Genomic DNA, 21,666 nt, shown 5'->3' on the forward strand with positions numbered 1-21,666 from the left:
ACAATATAACGCACTAAGCGAAAATATTTGGTCGTCGACTCGTCTCACAGTATATCCCACTTCACTAAAAAAAATCGTCTCTCTTTCTCTCTCATTGTCTGGGGAAATAAGTTCTCTTCAAAGGAAAGGGAAAAAAAAAAAAAAGGCTCTTCTGAGCATTGACTTGAGACGCAAGAAATCAATTGTTCCGTTTAAGCATCACTTTTCTTGGTCCTGTTTTGTTTCTCGTTTCCGTTAAGAAGAGAGGGAGCTTCGAAGTAACTGGCAATCACTCGGACACAGAGGCGGAGAAGAGCGGTGAACGGATCATTGCGGCGCCGATCGGGCAATGGAGAAAATCCTTAGGGACCCGACCGATGATGGATCGAACATGAAGGAGAATCCAGAGCAGAAACGGAGCGGTCTGGTGAAGCGACTCGCCTCTGTTTCGAACCAGCTCAAGCGCATGACATCGGTCTCTAAACCAGCTAGATTGGACCGGTCGAAGTCAACGGCCGGTCAGGCTTTGAAAGGCCTCAAGTTCATCAGCAAGGCCGACCGTGGCGCTGGCTGGACCGCCGTGGAGAAGCGGTTTGCTAAGATCACGAAAACTACTGAGGGATTGCTGCTTCGGTCTAAATTCGGTGAATGCATAGGTAAATATATATATTAAATATTTGGAACAAAAAAATATTTTTGGATTTAATTATATAGGAATATTGACATATTGCAGGGATGAACTCAAAGGACTTTGCTTTGGTGTTGTTTGATGCATTATCTAGAAGAAGGGGTATGACCGGGGACGTGATTGATAAAGACCAGTTAAAGGACTTTTGGGAACAAATAAGTGATCAAAAATTTGATTCCAGGCTTATGACGTTTTTTGACATGTAATTTTTTTTTTAATCATTGCCCATTTTGGTGTTTCGTTTCACTTTCTAGATCTCTACAATTTTTTCTTTTAATGAATGTTAGAAAAGTTGAGCCAAAGGGTTTCTAAATTGCAGGATGGATAAAGACGGCAATGGTAGACTAACCGAAGACGAAGTTAGAGAGGTAACTTTGTCTAGACTAATGATCACATTAATAAATAAAAAAAGAAAACATCTTCATTTCATTTTTGTGTAAATTTTAAAAACAAACGAAAATATGCTAAAAGTTGTAAATTCACATATAAAAAAATACACAATTAAGTTGAAATCCAAACACAAACCTTAACAATAAACATCTTCAAACACTTATTTAAAAATATGATAAATGTTTAGTGGGTGGGAGATTTGCTAAGCTCTGCTCTGTCTTCTTACGTTTCGCAGATCATCAATCTTAGTTCGTCTGCAAACAATTTGCCAACCATCCAGAAAAAGGCAGATGAATATGCAGCAATGATAATGGAAGTGCTTGACCCACATAAGATAGGATACATCATGGTAATTAAGCTTTCTTGATGATGATTCAATACTATTAGACTTTCTTGCTATTGTAACTCTATATATGGTGAATTTAAAACAGGTGGAAAGTCTAAAGGATTTGCTTATGCAAGCAGAAGTAGAACCTGGACTCACAAATACTGAAGAAAGAAAGCAGTTGAGCCAAATGTTAACTGAGAAGCTTAAGCCTACGCTTGACCCTAACCCGTTGAGGAGATGGTACCGTGGAGTGAGATTCTTCGTACTGGATAGCTGGCAAAGAATTTGGGTGATAGCCTTGTGGCTCATGATTATGGCCATCCTCTTCATATACAAGTACACTCAATACAAGGATAGAGCAGTGTATGAAGTGATGGGGCGTTGTGTGTGTTTGGCCAAAGGTGCAGCAGAGACGCTGAAGCTGAACATGGCCTTGATTCTGTTACCTGTATGCCGGAACACCATCACATGGCTTAGAAATAAGACCAGTTTGGGTGTTCTTGTCCCTTTTGATGACAACATTAACTTTCATAAGGTAAAACCACACCTTTTTTTTGGTCATTTTTAACCTCCTATGGTAGTGGTTGAGGAATTGTCTTGTTGGTCAATTTATTGTAACTTGGCGTCTAAAACTACAGGTCATAGCGGTGGGAATTACGATAGGAGTAAGCATACACGCGGTGGCCCACTTGGCGTGCGATTTTCCAAGACTGATCGCAGCAACTCCAGAGGCATACATGCCTCTAGGAAAATTCTTTGGAGAGGAGCAACCGAAGAGTTACATGCATTTTGTGAAGTCAACAGAAGGAATAACAGGGCTCGTAATGGTTTTTCTGATGGCAATTGCTTTTACACTAGCTATGCCTTGGTTCAGAAGAGGCAAACTAGAAAAAAAGCTTCCAGGGCCACTAAAGAAACTAGCCAGCTTCAATGCCTTCTGGTACACTCACCATTTGTTTGTTATAGTCTACATTCTCCTTATCATTCATGGATACTACTTGTTTCTCAGCAAGGAATGGTACAAGAAAACTGTGAGTATATATACTTCGAGCTTCAACATTTTCAATCGTAATTTTCAGGCGTCCAAAAAAATATAACTAACTCGAGGATTTTGTTCTTAGACGTGGATGTACTTGGCAGTACCAATAACTCTCTATGCATGCGAGAGATTGATACGAGCATTCAGATCAAGCATCAGGACGGTGAAAGTTCTTAAGGCTCCCGCTTATCCTGGAAACGTATTGAATTTGCACATGTCAAGGCCTAAAAACTTCAAATACATGAGTGGTCAATACATGTTTGTAAACTGCCCAGCAGTCTCACAATTTGAGTGGTACGGAAGAACATTCTTACGAATCAAGAAATCTAAACCCATTTCAATGTCGATTCATGTGATTTTATATCTTTGTAGGCATCCATTTTCTATAACTTCTGCACCACAAGACGACTATCTGAGCGTTCATATAAAATCACTGGGAGACTGGACAAAAGCTATCAAACGAGTTTTCGCTGAGGTATTATTAATTACTTTTGCATCTCTCAAATTCTATCTTCTTTAAGTCTTGAAGTCAGCAAAAGATTATTTTCGAAGCATGTTGCGTTATGTCTCAGGTGACATCTAAACCACCTCCGGACGGAGACATGTTGCATGGTGCAAATAATCCCGTGTAAGTATCTTCTATAACTATCTGATAAAAATATGATTCACAACATACGTAGAGAAATATATAAATGCACCTACCGCAGACAATTACCGCAGAAATATGATTCACAAGATAACAACATTTTTTTCATTCAAGGTTTTAATTAGAGCTCAAAACTTTTCAAATCTTTAATAATAGCAACACTCGTTGTAAAAACGTTTTTTTATTTGAATAATTTAACATTCGATTCAAAAAAAATATAAATGAGTCAATATTTGATTGTTTCAAAAGTACTACTGTTTACTTGGTGGTAGGAAAAAAATGGAAATCAGCTGATTAATTTTTTAAAAAAAAACCCACAACATATCTCTCGAGTTCTTTATATTAATACGTAGCGAAACATATAACTACCAAATAATTAATCAACATAACATATAGTGTTATTTAAATGACTAGGAAACATCATTTGGCCAAATAATCATGTTCCACTGGTTACATTTGTTTGTCTATTTGTTGTCCACGAAGTCTAGGATAACGACGATCAGCTACTCTGGCTTTTCTTAAAATTAATATATGTGAATGCATGTTGACGTTATTTACAACCACTACTGTTGATTCAGTCGTTGTGACAGAATTATCTATCCCCCGCAACCATATTTCAAAGTGTCTAGCTATTTAATTGACCACTTGAAAAGATAGCCTGCCCATTAGTCATGTTGATTGGACATAGATCTTGGTTATGCATTGAAAACTAATCCTTTGTCCTATTAAAATTCGAAATTTTTATTATATCTACAAAATTTTCAAATTCATATAAACAATGATTTTATGAACTAAAGAAGATATAGATAGAAGTTCTTCTCTGTTCATAATATTACTGTTTTTTTTTTTTGTTGTTGTTCGACTATTATTCTACCTAAGAAAAGCTAATGTTGGTGATTTGAAATGGCAATGACCTGGCCCTTCTTCCACAGTTTCCCCAAAATTCTGATTGATGGTCCGTACGGCGCACCAGCACAAGACTACAAGAAGTACGAGGTGGTTCTATTGGTTGGCCTTGGGATTGGGGCCACCCCGATGATCAGTATTATCAAGGACATTATCAACAATACGGATGCCAAGGAACAGGGCCAACTCAACCAAATGGAGAAGGGATCGCAAAAGGAGTCACAAGGTAAGAAAGAACGTTTCAAGACGCGAAGGGCTTACTTCTACTGGGTAACGAGGGAGCAGGGCTCGTATGATTGGTTCAAGAACATCATGAACGAGATCGCAGAACGGGACAGAAGCAAAGTCATAGAACTACACAACTATTGCACTAGCGTCTACGAAGAAGATGATGCTCGTTCCGCGCTCATACATATGCTCCAGTCTATAAGCTATGCCAAGAGTGGTCGGGACATTGTCTCTGAGACAAGGGTCAAGTCTCACTTCGCAAAACCTAATTGGGAAGACGTCTACAAACAGGTTGCCTTGGATCACCCTGGCACTAATGTTGGTAAGTTATACTTCTCTCACACACACATAAAATCAAACAGTAAGCTACTATAAGCTTATATTCATATCGTAAAATTGCAGTCAGATCATGCAAAGATAGCTTAGCTTCATATAGTTTTACACGTTCAAAAGCAATGGTGCAACTAGTAGAAACAAAGGTCTAGATCATGCAAAGATTAGCTTAGCTTCGTATAGCTTTATATCATTATATTTGATCTAATTAACAACTATATAAAAAAAGAGAATATTATATAAAATGAAATTGCCTATATAAACGTGCAGGGGTGTTCTATTGTGGATCACCGGTATTGACAAAGGAGTTAAGGCGTCTAGCTTTGGAATTCACACACAAGACGAACACCAGATTCACTTTCCACAAAGAGAACTTTTAAATAAGGACCACGAAGCTTATACTCAAATTGCTGATCAACTATATATGTATGATGGATCAACTATATATGTATGATGGGCAACAAGATACTGAAATAATTATGGAGTTGAGTGCAATGTTGTGTTTTGACAATTTGGTGGGGCACTGGGGCTGGTTGGTTTAATCTTCTTTTTTTTTTCTTTAAATTAAACGTTAACGTGTGTGTTTATGATAATTTTGAGTGTGTTTGTTTAGGCGCTTAATTTATAAAAAAAAAAATCAATATTCAAAATCAAGTTTATAGTCATCTCTTCTATTATTTTGTTCGTTTATAAAAATGGCAAATGAATATGCAGCAGTGTAATGTGATAGTATGAAAGTTTAACAACTGACAATTGTTTTTTGTAGTTCTTTGCACTTAGTTGCGGCCTTGCGGGATATATAAAATGACAAAATGAGTCTTGCTGTGAATATGCAGCACTGATCATGGAAGAGCTTGACATAGATGATCAGGGATATATATCATTGTAAAGCTGTGTACTAATAAACCGCTCAATTTCACGTTAATAAAAAGCTGCTAGCTAGTTGTAACTTTAAAGTGACTTTTTGAAAATAGATGGAGATGTTTGAGTTGCTGCTTCTGTATGTGGAGACATTATTGTCTGAGATAACAAGTATTGAGGAGGAAACAAAGAAGCCTACAAAGAGATGGTACATAGTTATTGGAGATCTCATCTTCCTCTATGATTCCTTGCTTAAGGAAAAGCTAGATCATCCACGAAGAAGACATGATTCGTCAATTCTCAAGCATTTGCATCAGGTAAGAAGAAAAACAAGATTACAACAAGACTTTTTTTTTTTTTTTGAACAACTCAAAAAAGATTACAACAAGACAATGCAAGTTAAATCAATATGAGCTCAAAGCCCTCAAAACTCTTTATTTTTCTAATTTAAATAAGATTATACAATCGATTTCATGACTCATAACTTAATCCTAAAACTAACTTTTTTTATTTCAATAATTATTTTTCAAATCATTAGTCTAGTTACCAAAATTATCAACTTTTTGCGAGGAAAATAAAATAAAAAATAAAATTTCCCCTTCGGAAAAAAAAAATAGAAAAGCAAAACACTGACGTGGAAAATAGCATCACCACTAGTTCTCATCAAACTCTTGAGAGTTCGAAGCCGAGAAACGGCGATTGTCTCCTGCGTCGCGAATCTCTGATTGGTTAAGCTTAACCATTCTGATCTCGAGGAAACATCAGATGCTAAGGATAGAAGAAGGTTTGGACTGAGCCGAAAGGGTTTATGGGTACCGGGTCGGGTTCGGATCCAGAGCCGAGTTCTTCCGGGTGGAGCCGGGCTCCTGGTTTGGTGGTGAAGACGCTGTTTTTGATCGGCGGCGCCGTTATCCTCAAGCGTCTCACGAAATCCACCACTCGCTGGGACCACTCTCACGTCGTCTCTCGCTCTCTCAGCGGCGAGAAGGTCCGCTTTCAAATTCGACAATCTCTCTACTTCTTCAGTAGCTTGTTGAATTTCATATTTTCCCCAGAAAGAAACGCAAAATTTGTGCTGATTCAGGGTTGTGTTTTACTGGTTTTTAAGTTTTCGAAGGAGCAGGCATCAAGGGATCCTGATAATTACTTCAACATAAGGTTTGTATTATTCTTACTCATTCATGAATTGGAGTGTTAACTCTCCAGTGTCACTAAAGCTAGGTTTTTTTTTCCTTTCTTTACTCAATTGTATCTTGGTTTTAAGCTTGATATTGGTATCTTTGTGGGTTGGTGTTAAAATGGCTCCGAGTAGCAGAGCCTTCTAAGTTCTAAAATGTGGTTATAAGCTTTTGAAATACCTTGTGCAGGATGATGAGCTGCCCAGCAGCTGAGATGGTGGATGGTTCGCAGGTTTTGTATCTCGAACAGGTCAGTAGTTTCATCTTCTTCTTCTTCCTCTTTTGCATTACGAAGATGTATAATCCTGTATGTATATGTAATGTTAAGCCATATCGATCTTTGTCCTCAGGCATTTTGGAGAACTCCTCAGAAACCCTTTCGGCAAGTATGCTTTCCTCATTTTATAAATGGTTTCTTCACGTCTGAACCCTTGAGAACCGATTTTGATTATATAAGTTTGGGTTGCAGAGATTGTATATGGTTAAGCCTTGCCCAAAGGAGTTGAAATGTGATGTCGAGGTAAGGAGATTATTCATACATGTCCTCCTGATCACCAAAGCTGTCGTCTTTGTATGCATTTTTCAGGAAATTAGTTCTAAACAGTTTCATCTATATGAAATTCTCCAGGTTAGCTCATATGCTATTAGAGATGCTGAGGAGTACAAGAATTTCTGTGACCGGCCAAAGGACCAACGCCCACTTCCAGAAGAAGTGATTGGTGTAAGTAGCCGATATAGCTGTGACGACAAGTCATGTTAGAGCGGCTGCATTTTGGTGTCACAAAGCTTGATTGTATCGATTTACAGGACATAGGCGAGCATTTGACAACGATGCAACTTAGCTGTTGTGACCGTGGAAAGCGTTGCTTGTATGAAGGATCAGCTCCACCTGGTGGTTTCCCAAATTCGTGGGTATGTTTCTTCTTCTGAGACATACAAAAATTTACACTTAATGATTCATTTTACACTCAGTTTATATTTACCAACATTTGTTTCTTCTTCCTTTGCATCTTGAAATGAAAAGAATGGTGCAAGCTATTGTACGTCTGATCTTACCGTCCTGAAAAACAATGAGATACACCTCTGGGATCGCGGATTTGACGAAGATGGAAACCAGGTTCAATCCGATTTCCTCATGCACGCTCATGGCTAATTGGTATGCAGAACTCTCATTTGATGCGGGTTGTCGGTTTCGGTTTCTTGCTCATGTTTCAGGTTTGGGGACCAAAGCAAGGTCCGTACGAGTTCAAACCGGCGCCGTCAACGTCAAGCGTCAACAGCGATGTGTTCTCTCCTTTGAATATATTTCCTCAATCCACACTTGATAAACCGATAAAAGGATCCTTCATCTTGCAGGAGTAGGTAGAGGTTTTTTCCCCTTTTGTTTTTCTTTCTTTGTAAGCAAAACTCACTTGTGTATCTTCTTATACAGTTAGTAACTCTTTTATCTCGTTATCTTCGTTAGGGTGTATATGTTTTTTCTTCCCTTTCTTTAATGAGACAACCCAACTATGGTTTTAAGACCTTCAATATGATTGTAGCAAATCTTGTGCAAGAGTTTTTAGCATACGGTAAAGTTACATATTACATTGATTACATATTAAACAGTGAAGAACTATGAACCGGGGCCTGAAGAAGGTGCTTCTTTGTAGACACCACCCTCAGGGCTCAGAGAGCAGGAAGAGTTGGGAAAGTCTCTTCAGTGAGTTTTACACTGGCGGCATAGTTCCTATTTCATTCCCAAAGATTAATCAACAGATCAAATAACAGTCGTCTTTCAAAAAACTGACCTACATCGGAACAGCTTCGATGAGCCTAGAAAAGTAGAACTGGGTGGTAATGAGTCCTCTCTTGCTGATTTTCCAGCCAACCTTACGCAATGCTCTTTCAACATCTGCCTCCGCATGTAGATAAGCCCTTGTAGCCTTTGAAGGCCCTGGGAAAAGCTCTCCGATTCTCTTCAAGATATCATAGTAGAATGTCTTTGGAGCAAAACTCAGAATCACTCTCTTCTCTGCTAATGAAGCAAGGTGTGCGATCATTCCGTCTGCTTTGTTCTGAGGGTAATGTATCAGCACGTCCAGGCATACGACTGTATTGTACTTCCCACTTAGACTCTCTAAATCATTCACTTCAAATCTTGGTAAATTCTCTGATGGTAGTTGCTGCTTTGCCTGTGCATATACAAAAATTTGTCACAAATTGGGTTATAACAAGCACAAGGTTTCAGATTCGAGAATGTAGTTACTCAGGAATTCTATTTCAGATCATCTTGATATGAAAATGTCTGTCTAGCTTGCCAAGAGAAGAATCCAGCATCAAGCAGAGGAACTTAGCAGCCAAACCCAGCAATCACAGAGACGAAAGCTTACCTTCATCTGAGCTTCGGCAACCATAGCTGCAGAGATATCGCTAGCAGAGACGATCGCACCTTCCTTAGCAAGTGGAATGGAGAGAGATCCGGTTCCGCATCCGGCGTCGCAGACCGTGACGCCGGCCAAGGATCCTTCCTCCGTCAGCATAAGCATCGCGTTCTCCACGGTTTTGGCGTGTCCGATTCGAATATCCTTCTGCACGCGATTCACTTCGTCAGTCTCGCCGTAGATCTTCCTCCACCGCTCGAAACCCGTGCTGTTGAAATACTCCCTCACGACCTCCTTATCTCCTCCTCCAACTTCCTCCGCCTGCAACTTCCTCCTCCTCTCCGGATCCGTCAACGAAACCATCGCCGCGAGAGCTGCTACGGATCCGCCTCCGACTACGGCGATAGTTGTACTGTCTATGCTGGCTAGGTCGGTGACGGAGGCCGCGACGACGGTAGCGGCTCTGCTCCGTGAAGCTACATTGAACCTATTAGCGTTAGGGAATCTGGGGAGAAACTGAGAGACTGAGGAAGATGATGACAACAAGGAAGGAGCAATCGGCATTCTCGAAGCAAGAAGAAGTGTGGCTACTCTGTTTGGCGCCCTTGCAGTAAAGAGAGTGTTATCGTTATCCTCTGGATAGGATAGGAAGACGATCTACCTTTCGATTTCCATTGGGCCCACCATTAATGCGGGTGACTCACAGACTCGTTTGCTTATCATTGGCCATATTTTTTTTTGGTTTTTCCTTAACCGAATCAGACCAAATGAACATTTTTAATTTAAATAGATTTTGGGTAAGGTAAGATGATGAAGAGTGTTATACAAGTAACAACAACATGAAGCCCACAATATCCCAAACAATAGGATCAACGACTAACAAGTCTGAAAGCAACGCATATACACTTTGGAACAGTGATGAGAGACGTGTTAATGATGGAAGAGTTTCTATTGTTATCAGTCGTCACTCGTCACAGTAGTCAGAAACGGAAAGAGAAGGAATAAAAGTGGAGTCCATGAGTTCTGTGCGAGATGTTTCCCACAATTGTTGTTCTATCCCAAGTTTCCTTAGCTCCCTCATTCCTCTTTCCACTGATAAAGAACCATTAATTTTTAGTTTGGTCAATGAAATTAATAACAGTATATGCACTAGCTAAGAGGCCTTACCATCAACTGCATCATGTGATGATGGCTGTTCTCCGATACGGCTGATCCAGAACTTAAGACGGTCTTCCGCGATATCACTTTCCACGCCGTGTATTTTAGCTCTTTTCCAGAAATACAGCAGCCATGCCTATAACATTTATATGTGTGTTTTGGGTCAGTGAATATAATCCTGCCAAGTAAAAGGCTTCAGAGAGTTAATTAATATCTACCTCTTTAAAGAGAATATCCTGTCGTTCATCTTCACTCAACTCTGCATTAAACATTCAGAGGAAATTTTCATCACTAAGCACTTTTTTGTTTCACCACCAAGAACAAGTTTTGTTATGTGGCTTATTTACTTATATGACTACTCTGTGTAGATAGTCAGGAAAACAGCTTAAAGAAGGGGACTCACCAAATGCTTCGGCAAACTTAGGTTCCCCTTGCGCCCTGGGATCTGGATATTAAAACCACATGAGTATCTGTTGTATGACATTCACATACATATGTGCCAATCATCTTTAGATAGAATTTACCAGTGTCAGATTGTCGGACTAGATTTTTTTGTCTATACCGGGCAAGTGTAAGCATTAAAGCATCCTCGACCTATGAGGCACAGGAAATCATTTGTATGAGATATTTATTTGAATAGATTAGAATATGAGCATGTTTTACCTTCAAGGATGCTATCTCCCGCAAACCCGTTTCAACAGCAAGCATACTCTCTATGTTTCCGTCTCCATTTGCATCACTGAATTTACTGACTACTTTGCTCCAAGTGCGATCGCTACCACCTGCCAGATATGATGTTATCAGGTTTTTTTTTTTTTTGTGAGAAAATTGGCGGGAAATTCGATAACCAAACCTGTCTGCCAGGAGTCTTCAGGCTTTTGGGCAGCAGAAAGGACAACTTCAAGGGGAAGAGGAGCTAAAGCTGACCAATGTTCATGTCTTGATGTGGCTATGTCTTCACATATTCCTAAGAGTGACCCAATGAGTTGCAAAAGTAAAGATTTTCAAATGAGAGTTGCAAGTAATATTGTTGATCAGCTAGTCCATGTCCGTATACAATTTAGTGAACAAGTACATTGAGCAAATGGGAAAAAATAGGCTCTAGACTTGTTTTAAATCATATCAGGATCCCTCTGAACTCTTGGCACCAAAATGGGAAGAACAGGTTATTACTTATTCATCTTATAAATCATTGCAGGTCACTACCCAACAGAGAATGGAACGATTGTATTTCAGGAGAGAGAAATTTTCTTACCATGTTGAACAGCTAGTTCCCAGTAGCGAGCAAGCCAGCATCTCTTTAGAACAACTTCCTCCTACAAGATGTCAATCATATAGTTAAACGGTCAATGCATAAAATTCTAGTTTAGTGTCTGAACAAACCATTTCCTCTTGAGTCAAAATCGTTCTATGTATCATTGTCCGAAGAGACTTTGTTTCAGCTTCAGCCTCCTGGAGCTGTTCCACGGCCTTCTCTGCTTCATCTTTCAAGCTCTGATCATAACACAATAAAGAAAAGATTATCGTTTCCTTGTCAAGTTTAAAGGTTTATATAATAGAGCCACTTAAAAATTTACAACCGATTTGAGTAGACTACCAGTGGTTTACCAGAACACTGTACCTGAAATTCTGAACGAAAGGCATCAGTTTCCCTGTGGCTTCCATCTCTTTTTTGTTCAGCAGCCCTCAATACCGCCTGCAATAGATCAAAATCCTCCCTTTTCAATAAATTTCAATGTCAAAGCAAACAACAACACAAGCTACAAGAAGAAAAAAAAGGGACATGCATTTTGCACAAATGAAGAAACATCCACTAAAATATGAATGCATTACGGACCTCTCTTTGACGCAATGCTGCTTCTTTCCTGAAGGGATCAGCACGAACGTGGTGAAAAACAAATCTTGTGAATGAAGGCTATAATAAAGACAAAGAAAACCAAACCTCTTCAAGAGCTTGACGTCAAAATTTGCTCCTTCACCTAGAGAAGCAACCTGTTGCAAGCCACATGAAGCTTGAGAATAACCATCAAGACTATATCTAAAACGTACACGCCTATAGAAATCAACCACTGAGTATCATAAACACCTGTTTCTCGAGCTCTCTAGCCCTTGCTTCTGCTGCTTCGCGTCTTTCTTCAGCGAGCCGAAGCTGCATATATAACTCAAGAATATAAACATCAAGAATACAAAAAAAAAAGGTAGCAAGTACAAAAAATGAACTGTATTAGAGATAGAGAAAGAGGTCACACTGACTTTTTCCAGTATATTATCGTTTTCTTCTTGAAGCATATCTAACTGCAATGACAAAGTGTTGGTTTTCAAATGCGAGATCAGTAACTATTTTAACCAAAACGTTTTCAAGTATTTTGGGAAAGACGTACTTCATCACGCAGGGCCGAAGCTTCTCGATCATCTTCCAGGTGATTAGAGGTAATCGGTGCTGCAATTTCCGATGGGCGAAACCTGAAACTAAATCGTTCGTTCACAGCAAATTTCGTCAAATACAACATAAACCAAAAGAAGCTGAGACTTTGTCACTTGTGTATGTATAATAAATAAACTCCAATTTTACCTTTTCTTATACTTTAATTGAGCATCCGATTGTTTTGCAGGCGCATCAAATTGAACATTGCTTCCATTGAGTTTCCCTTCTCCATTATGCTCACAATCCTCAATCGGACTCCGACGAGAATCTGCCGGAACTCTTACCCTGAGTGTACTCCTACCACTCTTTTGATGAATCTCCACTGGATTCCGTGGCAAATCGGCTGTAGTTTCGTCTCCGTCGAGTTCATCGTCAAATTTAGGCGGAAGCAAGACGGGTTTCGCCGCCGGAGCTTCTTTCGAACCCCTAACATTCCTTTGAGGAACCCTCACCGGATTCCGTGACAAATCGGGCGTAATTTCATCACCGTCGGAGGATTCATCGTCAAATTTAGGCGGAGCTACGACCGGTTTCGCCGGCGCCGGAGCCTCCTTCCCGTTGACCGAACCCTTACCGAAACGCTTATCATCTCGTCTTCGAATGGTGGAGAGAGGCGGAAGATGTACCTGGTACAGATCTTCGTCTCCGTCTTCATCTTCGTAATCATAGTCGTAGTCACGCTTCTCCATGACTTTAGCGAGCAGCTCGGCGGCGTTTTGCTTCCGGAGCGTGCTTCTGCCGGAGATTCCTCCTCCGTTCTTCATCCGATGCGACGGAGACATAGCCGGTGAAGAAGTAGCCGAGTTTCCTATTCCGCCACTATCCGCCGTCTCCCACCGCCTCGGCGCCATATTTGCTGCTTATACAGACGCGTGTATATATAATTATATATACAGCAATTACAAAACCAAATCTACTCTATACAAACATGAAGATAAAGAGAGAGATTTTGGGGTGAGAGAGGTGAAATTGTAAAATTTAGCAGACGGAGTCAACAAGGTGGAGAAGACTTTTCGTTTGATTTTTGAGGGAAGAAAAGATGAATATCGGAGAATCTGTAAACGCAGACCGAATCGTGGCGGGAGGGGATGTTGAGAGAACGTGGGACCCATTTGTTTATTGTTTTTCTTTTTCCCTCTCAACAAAACTATTTTGTATAATATTCACATAATTTGTAATCCAATTTTTTTATATTTTTCATACATTTTAGAAGTTACCAGAACGAAAACACTGTGCAAAGCGGCATTAAACCTCTAGGGCTCTACACTATACTGCTAAGTCGTTACCGGAAATTTCAATCTTTGAGGAGAAGTTAGCGACGACTAAACAAAGCGATGTAATAAGTGGGAATAGAAAAGCACAATTCAGGTGGTAGTGACACAAAACACATTTTATGTTTTTATATATTCGTCATAAAAGACGACCAATCACCGCAAAGAATCAATCTCAACGTACCACAATGTAGTCTCATTGTCAACATTCAATCTTAGCTTCCAGAAGATGGAAAAAAATAATAATAACAAACAGTCTAATATACCAAAATAAAATGCTCTGAAACCAAGAAAGGTCAGAAAGAAAAAAGAGAAAAGAGACAGCCGTCCGGTTTGATGTACCGGTTGGTGTTAAACCGGGAGAGTTTAGGAAGCTTCGGAAGTTGCCGGTTTCTTTTGAACAAGATCCTCGATCAAATCAGCCGCCTCTTGAATCGTCGTAATGTTCTGAGCATCAGATTCCTCCACACTTATGTTGAACTTTTCCTCCAAAGCCATCACTATCTCCACCTGCATCCCACATCCACCCCAAAAACATTGTAACGACGCTTAAGAAACAACAAAATCTCATTTTTGCATTGAAAACTACAGTATTATAACAAAAGGAGAGAGAGTAATAACATACGGTGTCGAGAGAATCGGCGCCAAGAGCAGAGAACTTGGACTCGGCAGTGAGCGCAGTGTCGGCGGACAAAGCCAATTGTTCCTTTACAATGTCACTCACTTTCTGCACTGTCTCTGGTTTTGCCTGTTATTCTCACATGTTACTATCAACTTACTGCATTTCTCATATAAATTTAACTAGTTTTAGCTTCAAAGTTTAATCTTTTTTACTTACTGCACAACTGATTTGAAGACGAAGGCTCTTTGACGAATGGAAACGACCAAAGGAGATAGATTGAAAACTCGAGGCTTTCCTCAACACCTGATAATTTTCATTTAATTCGAGGCTAATTAATAACTTTACATGATGAACAATAAAAAACTTTAAATCGAATTCTCAAAGATGTGCTTAATGAACTATATAATTAACTGACATGTTTGAACTATTTGAGATTTCCAAATGGTTGCGCAAAGAAATACAAAAGCCAAAGACAATTGGGATTCCGGAAAATGACGAACAAAGTATATATGCTATTAAGTTGTAAGGGAAGAATTTGCAAATTCACCTGAGAAATTCTGGTTGATTGTATGGACGGAGCTTTGAAGCTTAGGGAAGTGGTAGATAGGGAAGCCATTGAAAGAGATGAAAGTTCCGAGTCACAAAGAAAAAATGGCTTCTCCTAATGCAACCACAAATTGGATAAGGTGTAATCTCTTATGAAGATGAATCTTTTTGTTGGAGAGATACGGTGTCGTTTTTGTGAGATGCAAGCACGATTCTTCCGTTTTGTGGCCGAGGTTTGTTCCTGGGGATTCAGGCCTATCTTCGGCACATGTTGCTATGGGTCCCACAGTTTTGAAATTAGGACAGGCCCAAATCAAAACGCAAGTTACTTCAACGGGCCCATCGTGGATTCTTTTTGTGTTTAGTCCAACATCTCTCCATATACTCGGCCGCACACTGTTTAAATTATAGCCGTGGCTAAAGTTTCCCTAGTCTTATTCTAATTTTATGAAAAAAAGTATTTGAATATCGTGAGACACAGTTTTTTGGAAGAGAAATGCAACATTGTCATAATACGGACATATTTCACTTCAGTGTGCTTTATTCTTTTAAATTTTTTAATTACATTGAAATAAATTTTGAAGGAATATGTTTGGCTTTCTCGATCTTGATCTTCGTACTTTTGATATATATATTTCCTACGTTTAAAAACACATGCAATATTCTTATCACATTCTTTTTATTGGTAGATTAGTGTAGAAATTCACGTATACGGTCCACCTTCCCGCGAAATGCTCATCCTACCAAGATGATATATCATTATCCCTTCTTTTTTTAGTTTGTCTTTTCAAGTAGTTTGTTACTTCTTCTTTTCTTGGTTCAAAGTTTGTTATATTCTAGAATAAAAACAAAAGTAATGAACACGAGACTAAAAATAACCAAGAACAGGAGTCTCAAGAATAAATACATTGAACCATACAATTTTCTTCTATAATATGAAATCAGTGTATCGTTTTATATCATCTAAGTATAGATCGTAAAATCTGAAAATATAAGCAATTGTATAAGTATAATACTGTATGGTAATGTAAAAACAATAAAAATCAGACGTGACGAGCAGCGGAGGCAGTTAAGACAGTAAGGATGAACAAGAGGAGAAAAGAGGCGAAGGACATAGCGAGTGAGAGAGTGACACGACTGCAGTAACCATGTACGTAACGGCAGATCGGAAGCCAACCGGCGTGTGTGTTACCGTACTTTCCGATGTAACCCTCCGACATGGCCGCAGAGAAAGCCGATATTTCCGTCATCGTCGCAAGCTGCATGTAAAATATATCAAACCCATCTCAAAATGTTCATTTATAGATATATAATCTCTCAAGAAGCTACATCAAATTGAAAAAGCCTTTCATGTATAATATAGATATCAAATATTGAGATTGTAAATATGGAGAATAATTACCAAATCAAAGAAGAAGAGTGCAAAAACAAGTCCTCCTCTACGCACAGCTAAACAAGCCCATGCAAGCGATAAAAATATCGCGGCACAAATAGCTATCTGTGCGTACACCAAATACCTACCAAAACATTTAAGGATACACAATTTTAACGTGAATGGTGAGATTTCATCGATATTTGATGCTTCATTATTCCATCATAATTAATTTCACTAATTAATTAGATCAGTATTTGCACCTTAATAAAAAAAAAAAAAAAATAGAAGAGACAATACCTAAAGGAAGAGGAGTCGCTATATCTAGCCTCAAAAGAAATGCCATAAACAGAGGCGACTTCACGGTTAGTGATCATGAGCAACATCGAGGCCAATGCAGTGCCAATGACTAACACTCTCACCGACACTTGAACCCCAAGATTCATTAACGGCGTTCTTCTCCCTTCAAAGTCTCCCATTATTAATTATTCAGATTCAAGCTTTGCTTTACTAATTAATTGTTACAAATAAAAAGGGACTAATAAGACAAAGTTATATATATGGTTGTTGTTGTTGTTTGTTGTGGTGTATGATCCCAAAACTCAACCAAAAAAATAGAGAGAAAGAGAAGATAAATGGGCTGGAAAAGAAGAGATAGAAAGAGGAAGAGGTTTTTATAGGAAAATAATTTGTTATTTGTGGGTGAGATCGCAAAACAAGATATTGGAGGACGTGTGATGATCGAATCTTCTGCCTAAACAGATGGGTACTTTCCGTTTGAATACTTTGAATTTGGTAACAAATCTTTGTATACACACGTGATTTATTTATTTTTATTGTATCTTTAGTGTGTTTTTTCTATTAAAAGTTTTTGGATAATTTTGTCGACAAATAAAAAAAAGCTTTTGGATAGGTAACGTAATTTCTGTTAACATTATTATGGTAACACAGCTCACAATTTTCAGTTTTCGGTTTTAATGTTAGGTTATACTCTAATAAAATACTACACTTTAAATATCGTAATTTAAGAAAATACTCCAGAAAATTTGGATGTCTTATTTTGATCAATCTACATACATTTATTTTTATAAAATTTTATTTAATAGTATTTTTTTTATTTATGCATTATTTCCAGTCGAAAAGTTAAAGGATCTGACCCTGTTATATCCAAAGTGGTAGTAAATATTACACTTTTTTACCATATACGTATTTTATTAATGGTAAGAAATACATTGTAGTATATATTTTTTTATTGAAATACATTGTGTTCCAAAGCTTGAATCTTCTTGAATATGTTCTTTGGTCAATTAATCTGCAACACGATTCGATTCCTTCGAAATTCAGTAGACAATTCTTCCTTCGATTTGATTTCCTCAAGAGCGATTTTTCTGATCTAATTGTTCGAAATTGATTGAATACAACGAAATCCACAAGCACCTAGCAACCGCTTTCAAACATGACATGTTAGATCCAAGCATTTACACTGCCATAATCATAGCTTGAACTCAGCTTCAACTGGTGATCCAATTCTGTTAAACTATATAAGATAGACGAACTTAATTAAAATTGTGCTATTCGATATTCACTTAATCTCCACTTCTCCAGTAACAAACCAGTGATTCTCTTAAAAATGATCGTCGAATTATAGGATAGAGATGACACAAGAACCTAATTGTGGGCGGTGATATCTAACACTACAAGAAAGATTGGCTTTTATGTCGGCAGATATCGACGTAAATTCGACGTAAAAGAACATTTACGTCGAATTAACGACGAATTACAATTCGTCGTAAAACGATCGTCGTAAAACCCAAATCGTCGTAAAATCGTCGTAAAATTACCAACTCCGGAAAATCGTCGTAAAATCGTCGGAAACAATTCGTCGTAAATGCGACGTAAAATTTCCAACGGATGTACAACGAAATAACTTCATCATAAGAACGACGTAAAATCGATGTAAAATTACATCGATTTAACAACGATTAGGAGACGAAGAATTTCAATTAAGGGAAAAATAAATTTTTAATTATCGATGTTAAATCGTCGTAAATTTTCGACGTAAATCCGACGTAAAGATAGTCGTCGTAAATTCGTCGTTAAATTTTTCGACGTTAGATCGACGTAAATTTACGACGAATTTACGTCGATAAATTCGATTTAATTCGATTTTAATAAATTAATTATTTAATTTGATTTTAATTTAATTAATGAATTTTTAAAATAATAAAAAAATTAAAAATAGAAAAAATTTGAAATTTAAATTCAAAAATAATTTATAAATAAAAAAAATTACTACAAATTGTTTTTTAAAAAAAAACCTAATCTATACAAAGTCGTAATCGTCGAGGTTGAGATCGACGTCACGAGGAAGCTCTCCGTCTTGGCCGCCCGTCGCTGCTGGACCGACGTTTTCCGTCAGCGACAATCTCTACAATGTCGATCCTAAATCTAACAAATTCCGATCCTTAATCTAACAAATTCTGATCCTAAATCTAACAAATTCCGAGCCTAAACTAATTCCCGACCTAAACCGTTTGAATTTCTAAACTATTTAAAATTATTATAATTTGAAATAATTAAAAAAAATTATTTACCTTTTTTTTTGCGTCGAAAGGAGGAGGTGGGAAGGAGGAAGCAGAGACAGCAAGAGAGGAAGGAGAGATGAGCGACGAAATGAGGAAGGGGTGAGGTCCTATATATAGAATTTATATTCGTCGTAAATTCGACGTAAATATTACGTCGAATTTACGACGAATCCGTCGTAAATTCGTCGCAAAGTTCCCACCGTACACAAAGCGAATAAGACAAACACACGTGGGTGTATCTGGACTTTGCGACGAATTTACGACGATCCGTGTTATTCGTCGTAAATTCGTCGTAACATTACGACGAATTTACGACGAATCGTATAAATCATTAAAATTAAAACGGCTGTGTATACACATATCGTCGTAAATTCGTCGTAATATTACGACGAATTAACGACAAACTATACAAAACTGATGAAATTCAAAAATTGAAACATCCATAAGGACATACAAGCATGTCTATTCATGATAAATGTGGTGTGTATAACTTTCTAACATGTTTACATAACTTAATGAAGATTTTAGTAAGATGTAAGATAAATCCATACATCTTGTGTAAATGTATATAACACCTTAAGATTACTTGATAAACACATATATGTCAATTTTAGAATTTTTTTTTTTTTTTGTTTAGAAAGTTGTTTTACCTTATGAGATGGTAAGCCATTTCATTCTCTTCATCAAAATCCCCCCAGAACCCCATAAAAGATTGATTTTAAGATTTAGGGGTTACATTTCGTCGTAATCTCGATGGTATATTACGACGAATTTACGACGATTACTCCCATTCGTCGTAAATTCGTCGTAATAAAAACCACATTTCTACAAGTTCTTGAACCTTACACTACAGACCCTTATATAATACATCAGTTTACTTAGGAAAATGAACCCAAAAACCATTTTGTAAGTTGGGAAAGCTAAACCCTATAGGGTTTAGGGTTTGCATGTTACGACGAAGTTACGACGATTTCTTAATAATCGTCGTAAATTCGTCGTAAAAGTCAACATATGTTCAAGTCAACATCAATCATCTCAGAAGGCAATCCAAGACTAAAAACCAGCTTCTGAATTTCATAATACGTTTCAGCAGCCAAATTATCATCTGGCAAATACTCTTTAATAAGATCTGCCCAATCGTTCATGCAAACTTCAGATAGATTGTGATCTGTTTTTATTGTCATCATCCGAGCTGCCAATGATAATTTTGATAAACCTTCCCTACATCCCTCGTACAGAGGCTGCTTTGCTGCGTTTAACATATCATAAAAGCGTTTCGCATCTGCATTGGGCTCCTCAACAGTATCAGCATGTGTTTCATGAAATGCATCAGTAATCATTTCATGCATCCTATCATGATCTTCACCCTGAACTTGACTACTTTGATAATCATTGGACGCTACAAAATCCACATGTTCTTGATGATTACTAGTACTCCGTGCAGCCATCTGACCACTACTTTGACCATATCCCTCTCCATGCTGATACCAAATAAAGTATTGGGGCATGAACCCTCTATTCAATAAATGCTGCCAGACAGTGTCAATAAGAATATGTTTCCTATTTTTGCATTTCACACAAGGACAATACATTTTGCCGCTTTCAATTACAGTTTCCAGAAGGCCGGCTTGGTACATGAATATTTCCAATCCGTTTTTGAAGTCTTCAGTCAACGACCCATCACCATTTTTGGGCGTATACATCCACTTTCGTAGATCGTATATAGACATTTCAAAAACAAATATTTGACTTTTTGTTTCTGAAATTTGATAGAAATTTCAACTACTAAAAATTTTACTTAAACATTCAAAGACTCAAAAAATTTGTGTCTTTATATGTTTTTTTGGGTTGATGGAATAATGAGAGAAGAAGGGGTATATATAGAATTTTTTGTTTGGTTACCAACATATTACCATTGCATTTTTACATCAAATTTACGTCGAAATAAAATTTACATCACATTTACATTGATTTTACGTCAATTACAAGATAGAGGACAATTCGTCGTATTATCGATGTAAATATTACGACAAGATTACGACGAAATAAAATTCGTCGTAATCTTGTCGTAATATCGTCGTAACATTACGACGATTTTACGAGGGTTATTTTTTACGTCGAATTTACGACGAAATTTTTAATCGTCGTACGTAATATCGACTACGAATCGTCGTAAATAATTCGACGGAAAAGCCCCTCTTTCTTGTAGTGTAAGTGTAACACAACCATTTGACTCTTAAAAGAAATATATTACGTTCAGCTACACGTTATCACGTTGAAAGTGGATTTTATCTAATCGGTTTTCCTTTCCCCTTGATCATTTTATATTTTTATTATTCTTTTGCATTGTAAGTATTCGGAGAAGAAACAGACTCAATTCCTTTTTGTAATAGAAACAAACTCAACTTTCTAAAAACAAAGTTGATACCAAGGGGACTTATCAGAAATTGTAAGAGCGTATCAAAATCATGTGATAAATTCTACCTAACTTGGTTTGGTTCGAATTCCAACGCACCTTAATAGTTTTCGTGTACGACGCAATTATTATTAGAGTATCCATAAAGACCCAACACAAAACCAATTTTGTGATCCAATACCAATTTACTAAGTCCATGTAACTAGGATTTCTTGGCAAAATTGAGCTCATATACATATATGTTCTTATGAGCAATGATTTAAATAAAAACATGTATGTATATGAGTTCAATGCTGTGGCAGCGCCTGAACTCTTTGGATCCTTCATGCTTG

At 37.8% G+C, this 21,666-nt stretch overlaps 6 protein-coding genes across 10 annotated transcripts; 2 read left to right on the forward strand and 4 right to left on the reverse strand.

Moving 5' to 3' along the window:
• Positions 1-272: 272 nt before the first annotated feature.
• LOC18030164 (putative respiratory burst oxidase homolog protein G) lies at positions 273-5,061 on the forward strand. 3 transcript variants are annotated; one of them, XM_024149519.1, is made up of 11 exons: positions 273-635; positions 713-869; positions 987-1,035; positions 1,293-1,406; positions 1,489-1,920; positions 2,024-2,416; positions 2,507-2,718; positions 2,797-2,901; positions 3,002-3,052; positions 4,003-4,526; positions 4,808-5,061. In XM_024149519.1, exons 1-11 carry the CDS (start codon positions 329-331, stop codon positions 4,915-4,917), a joined length of 2,454 nt encoding a protein of 817 aa, XP_024005287.1. In that variant the 5' UTR covers positions 273-328; the 3' UTR covers positions 4,918-5,061. The 3 variants fall into 3 exon arrangements, with proteins under 3 accessions (XP_024005287.1, XP_006413344.1, XP_024005288.1); XM_006413281.2 differs by having other exon boundaries at positions 2,797-2,899; positions 2,997-3,052; XM_024149520.1 differs by having other exon boundaries at positions 1,504-1,920.
• A 983-nt stretch (positions 5,062-6,044) lies between these two features.
• LOC18030165 (chromophore lyase CRL, chloroplastic) lies at positions 6,045-8,126 on the forward strand. 2 transcript variants are annotated; one of them, XM_006413284.2, is made up of 9 exons: positions 6,045-6,386; positions 6,507-6,556; positions 6,766-6,826; positions 6,927-6,962; positions 7,046-7,096; positions 7,205-7,297; positions 7,384-7,488; positions 7,601-7,693; positions 7,792-8,126. In XM_006413284.2, exons 1-9 carry the CDS (start codon positions 6,207-6,209, stop codon positions 7,936-7,938), a joined length of 816 nt encoding a protein of 271 aa, XP_006413347.1. In that variant the 5' UTR covers positions 6,045-6,206; the 3' UTR covers positions 7,939-8,126. The 2 variants fall into 2 exon arrangements, with proteins under 2 accessions (XP_006413347.1, XP_024005334.1); XM_024149566.1 differs by having other exon boundaries at positions 6,051-6,386; positions 6,483-6,556.
• LOC18030325 (magnesium protoporphyrin IX methyltransferase, chloroplastic) lies at positions 8,087-9,558 on the reverse strand. Its single transcript, XM_006413282.2, has 2 exons — positions 8,949-9,558; positions 8,087-8,750 (listed from the first exon to the last, which is right to left on the reverse strand). The coding sequence occupies exons 1-2, from the start codon at positions 9,501-9,503 to the stop codon at positions 8,367-8,369; spliced, it is 939 nt and encodes a 312-aa protein (XP_006413345.1). The 5' UTR covers positions 9,504-9,558; the 3' UTR covers positions 8,087-8,366.
• Positions 9,559-9,660: 102 nt separating this feature from the next.
• LOC18030166 (coiled-coil domain-containing protein SCD2) lies at positions 9,661-13,546 on the reverse strand. 2 transcript variants are annotated; one of them, XM_024149565.1, is made up of 16 exons: positions 12,670-13,546; positions 12,479-12,560; positions 12,351-12,392; positions 12,184-12,246; positions 12,040-12,089; positions 11,935-11,962; positions 11,719-11,793; positions 11,481-11,591; positions 11,353-11,413; positions 10,951-11,064; positions 10,761-10,879; positions 10,622-10,691; positions 10,501-10,542; positions 10,316-10,356; positions 10,107-10,233; positions 9,661-10,031 (listed from the first exon to the last, which is right to left on the reverse strand). In XM_024149565.1, exons 1-16 carry the CDS (start codon positions 13,371-13,373, stop codon positions 9,904-9,906), a joined length of 1,857 nt encoding a protein of 618 aa, XP_024005333.1. In that variant the 5' UTR covers positions 13,374-13,546; the 3' UTR covers positions 9,661-9,903. The 2 variants fall into 2 exon arrangements, with proteins under 2 accessions (XP_024005333.1, XP_006413349.1); XM_006413286.2 differs by having other exon boundaries at positions 12,479-12,566; positions 12,670-13,544.
• A 350-nt stretch (positions 13,547-13,896) lies between these two features.
• Positions 13,897-15,189, reverse strand: LOC18030326 (acyl carrier protein 4, chloroplastic). Its single transcript, XM_006413287.2, has 4 exons — positions 14,963-15,189; positions 14,632-14,718; positions 14,419-14,541; positions 13,897-14,303 (listed from the first exon to the last, which is right to left on the reverse strand). Exons 1-4 carry the CDS (start codon positions 15,029-15,031, stop codon positions 14,160-14,162), a joined length of 423 nt encoding a protein of 140 aa, XP_006413350.1. The 5' UTR covers positions 15,032-15,189; the 3' UTR covers positions 13,897-14,159.
• Positions 15,190-16,004: 815 nt separating this feature from the next.
• On the reverse strand, positions 16,005-16,976 carry LOC18030327 (CASP-like protein 1F1). Its single transcript, XM_006413288.2, has 3 exons — positions 16,634-16,976; positions 16,364-16,478; positions 16,005-16,220 (listed from the first exon to the last, which is right to left on the reverse strand). The coding sequence occupies exons 1-3, from the start codon at positions 16,810-16,812 to the stop codon at positions 16,005-16,007; spliced, it is 510 nt and encodes a 169-aa protein (XP_006413351.1). The 5' UTR covers positions 16,813-16,976.
• Between the last annotated feature and the right edge of the window lie 4,690 nt (positions 16,977-21,666).

This window comes from Eutrema salsugineum, unplaced genomic scaffold, assembly GCF_000478725.1.
Source record: "Eutrema salsugineum unplaced genomic scaffold, Eutsalg1_0 scaffold_1, whole genome shotgun sequence".
Classification (NCBI taxonomy): domain Eukaryota; kingdom Viridiplantae; phylum Streptophyta; class Magnoliopsida; order Brassicales; family Brassicaceae; genus Eutrema; species Eutrema salsugineum.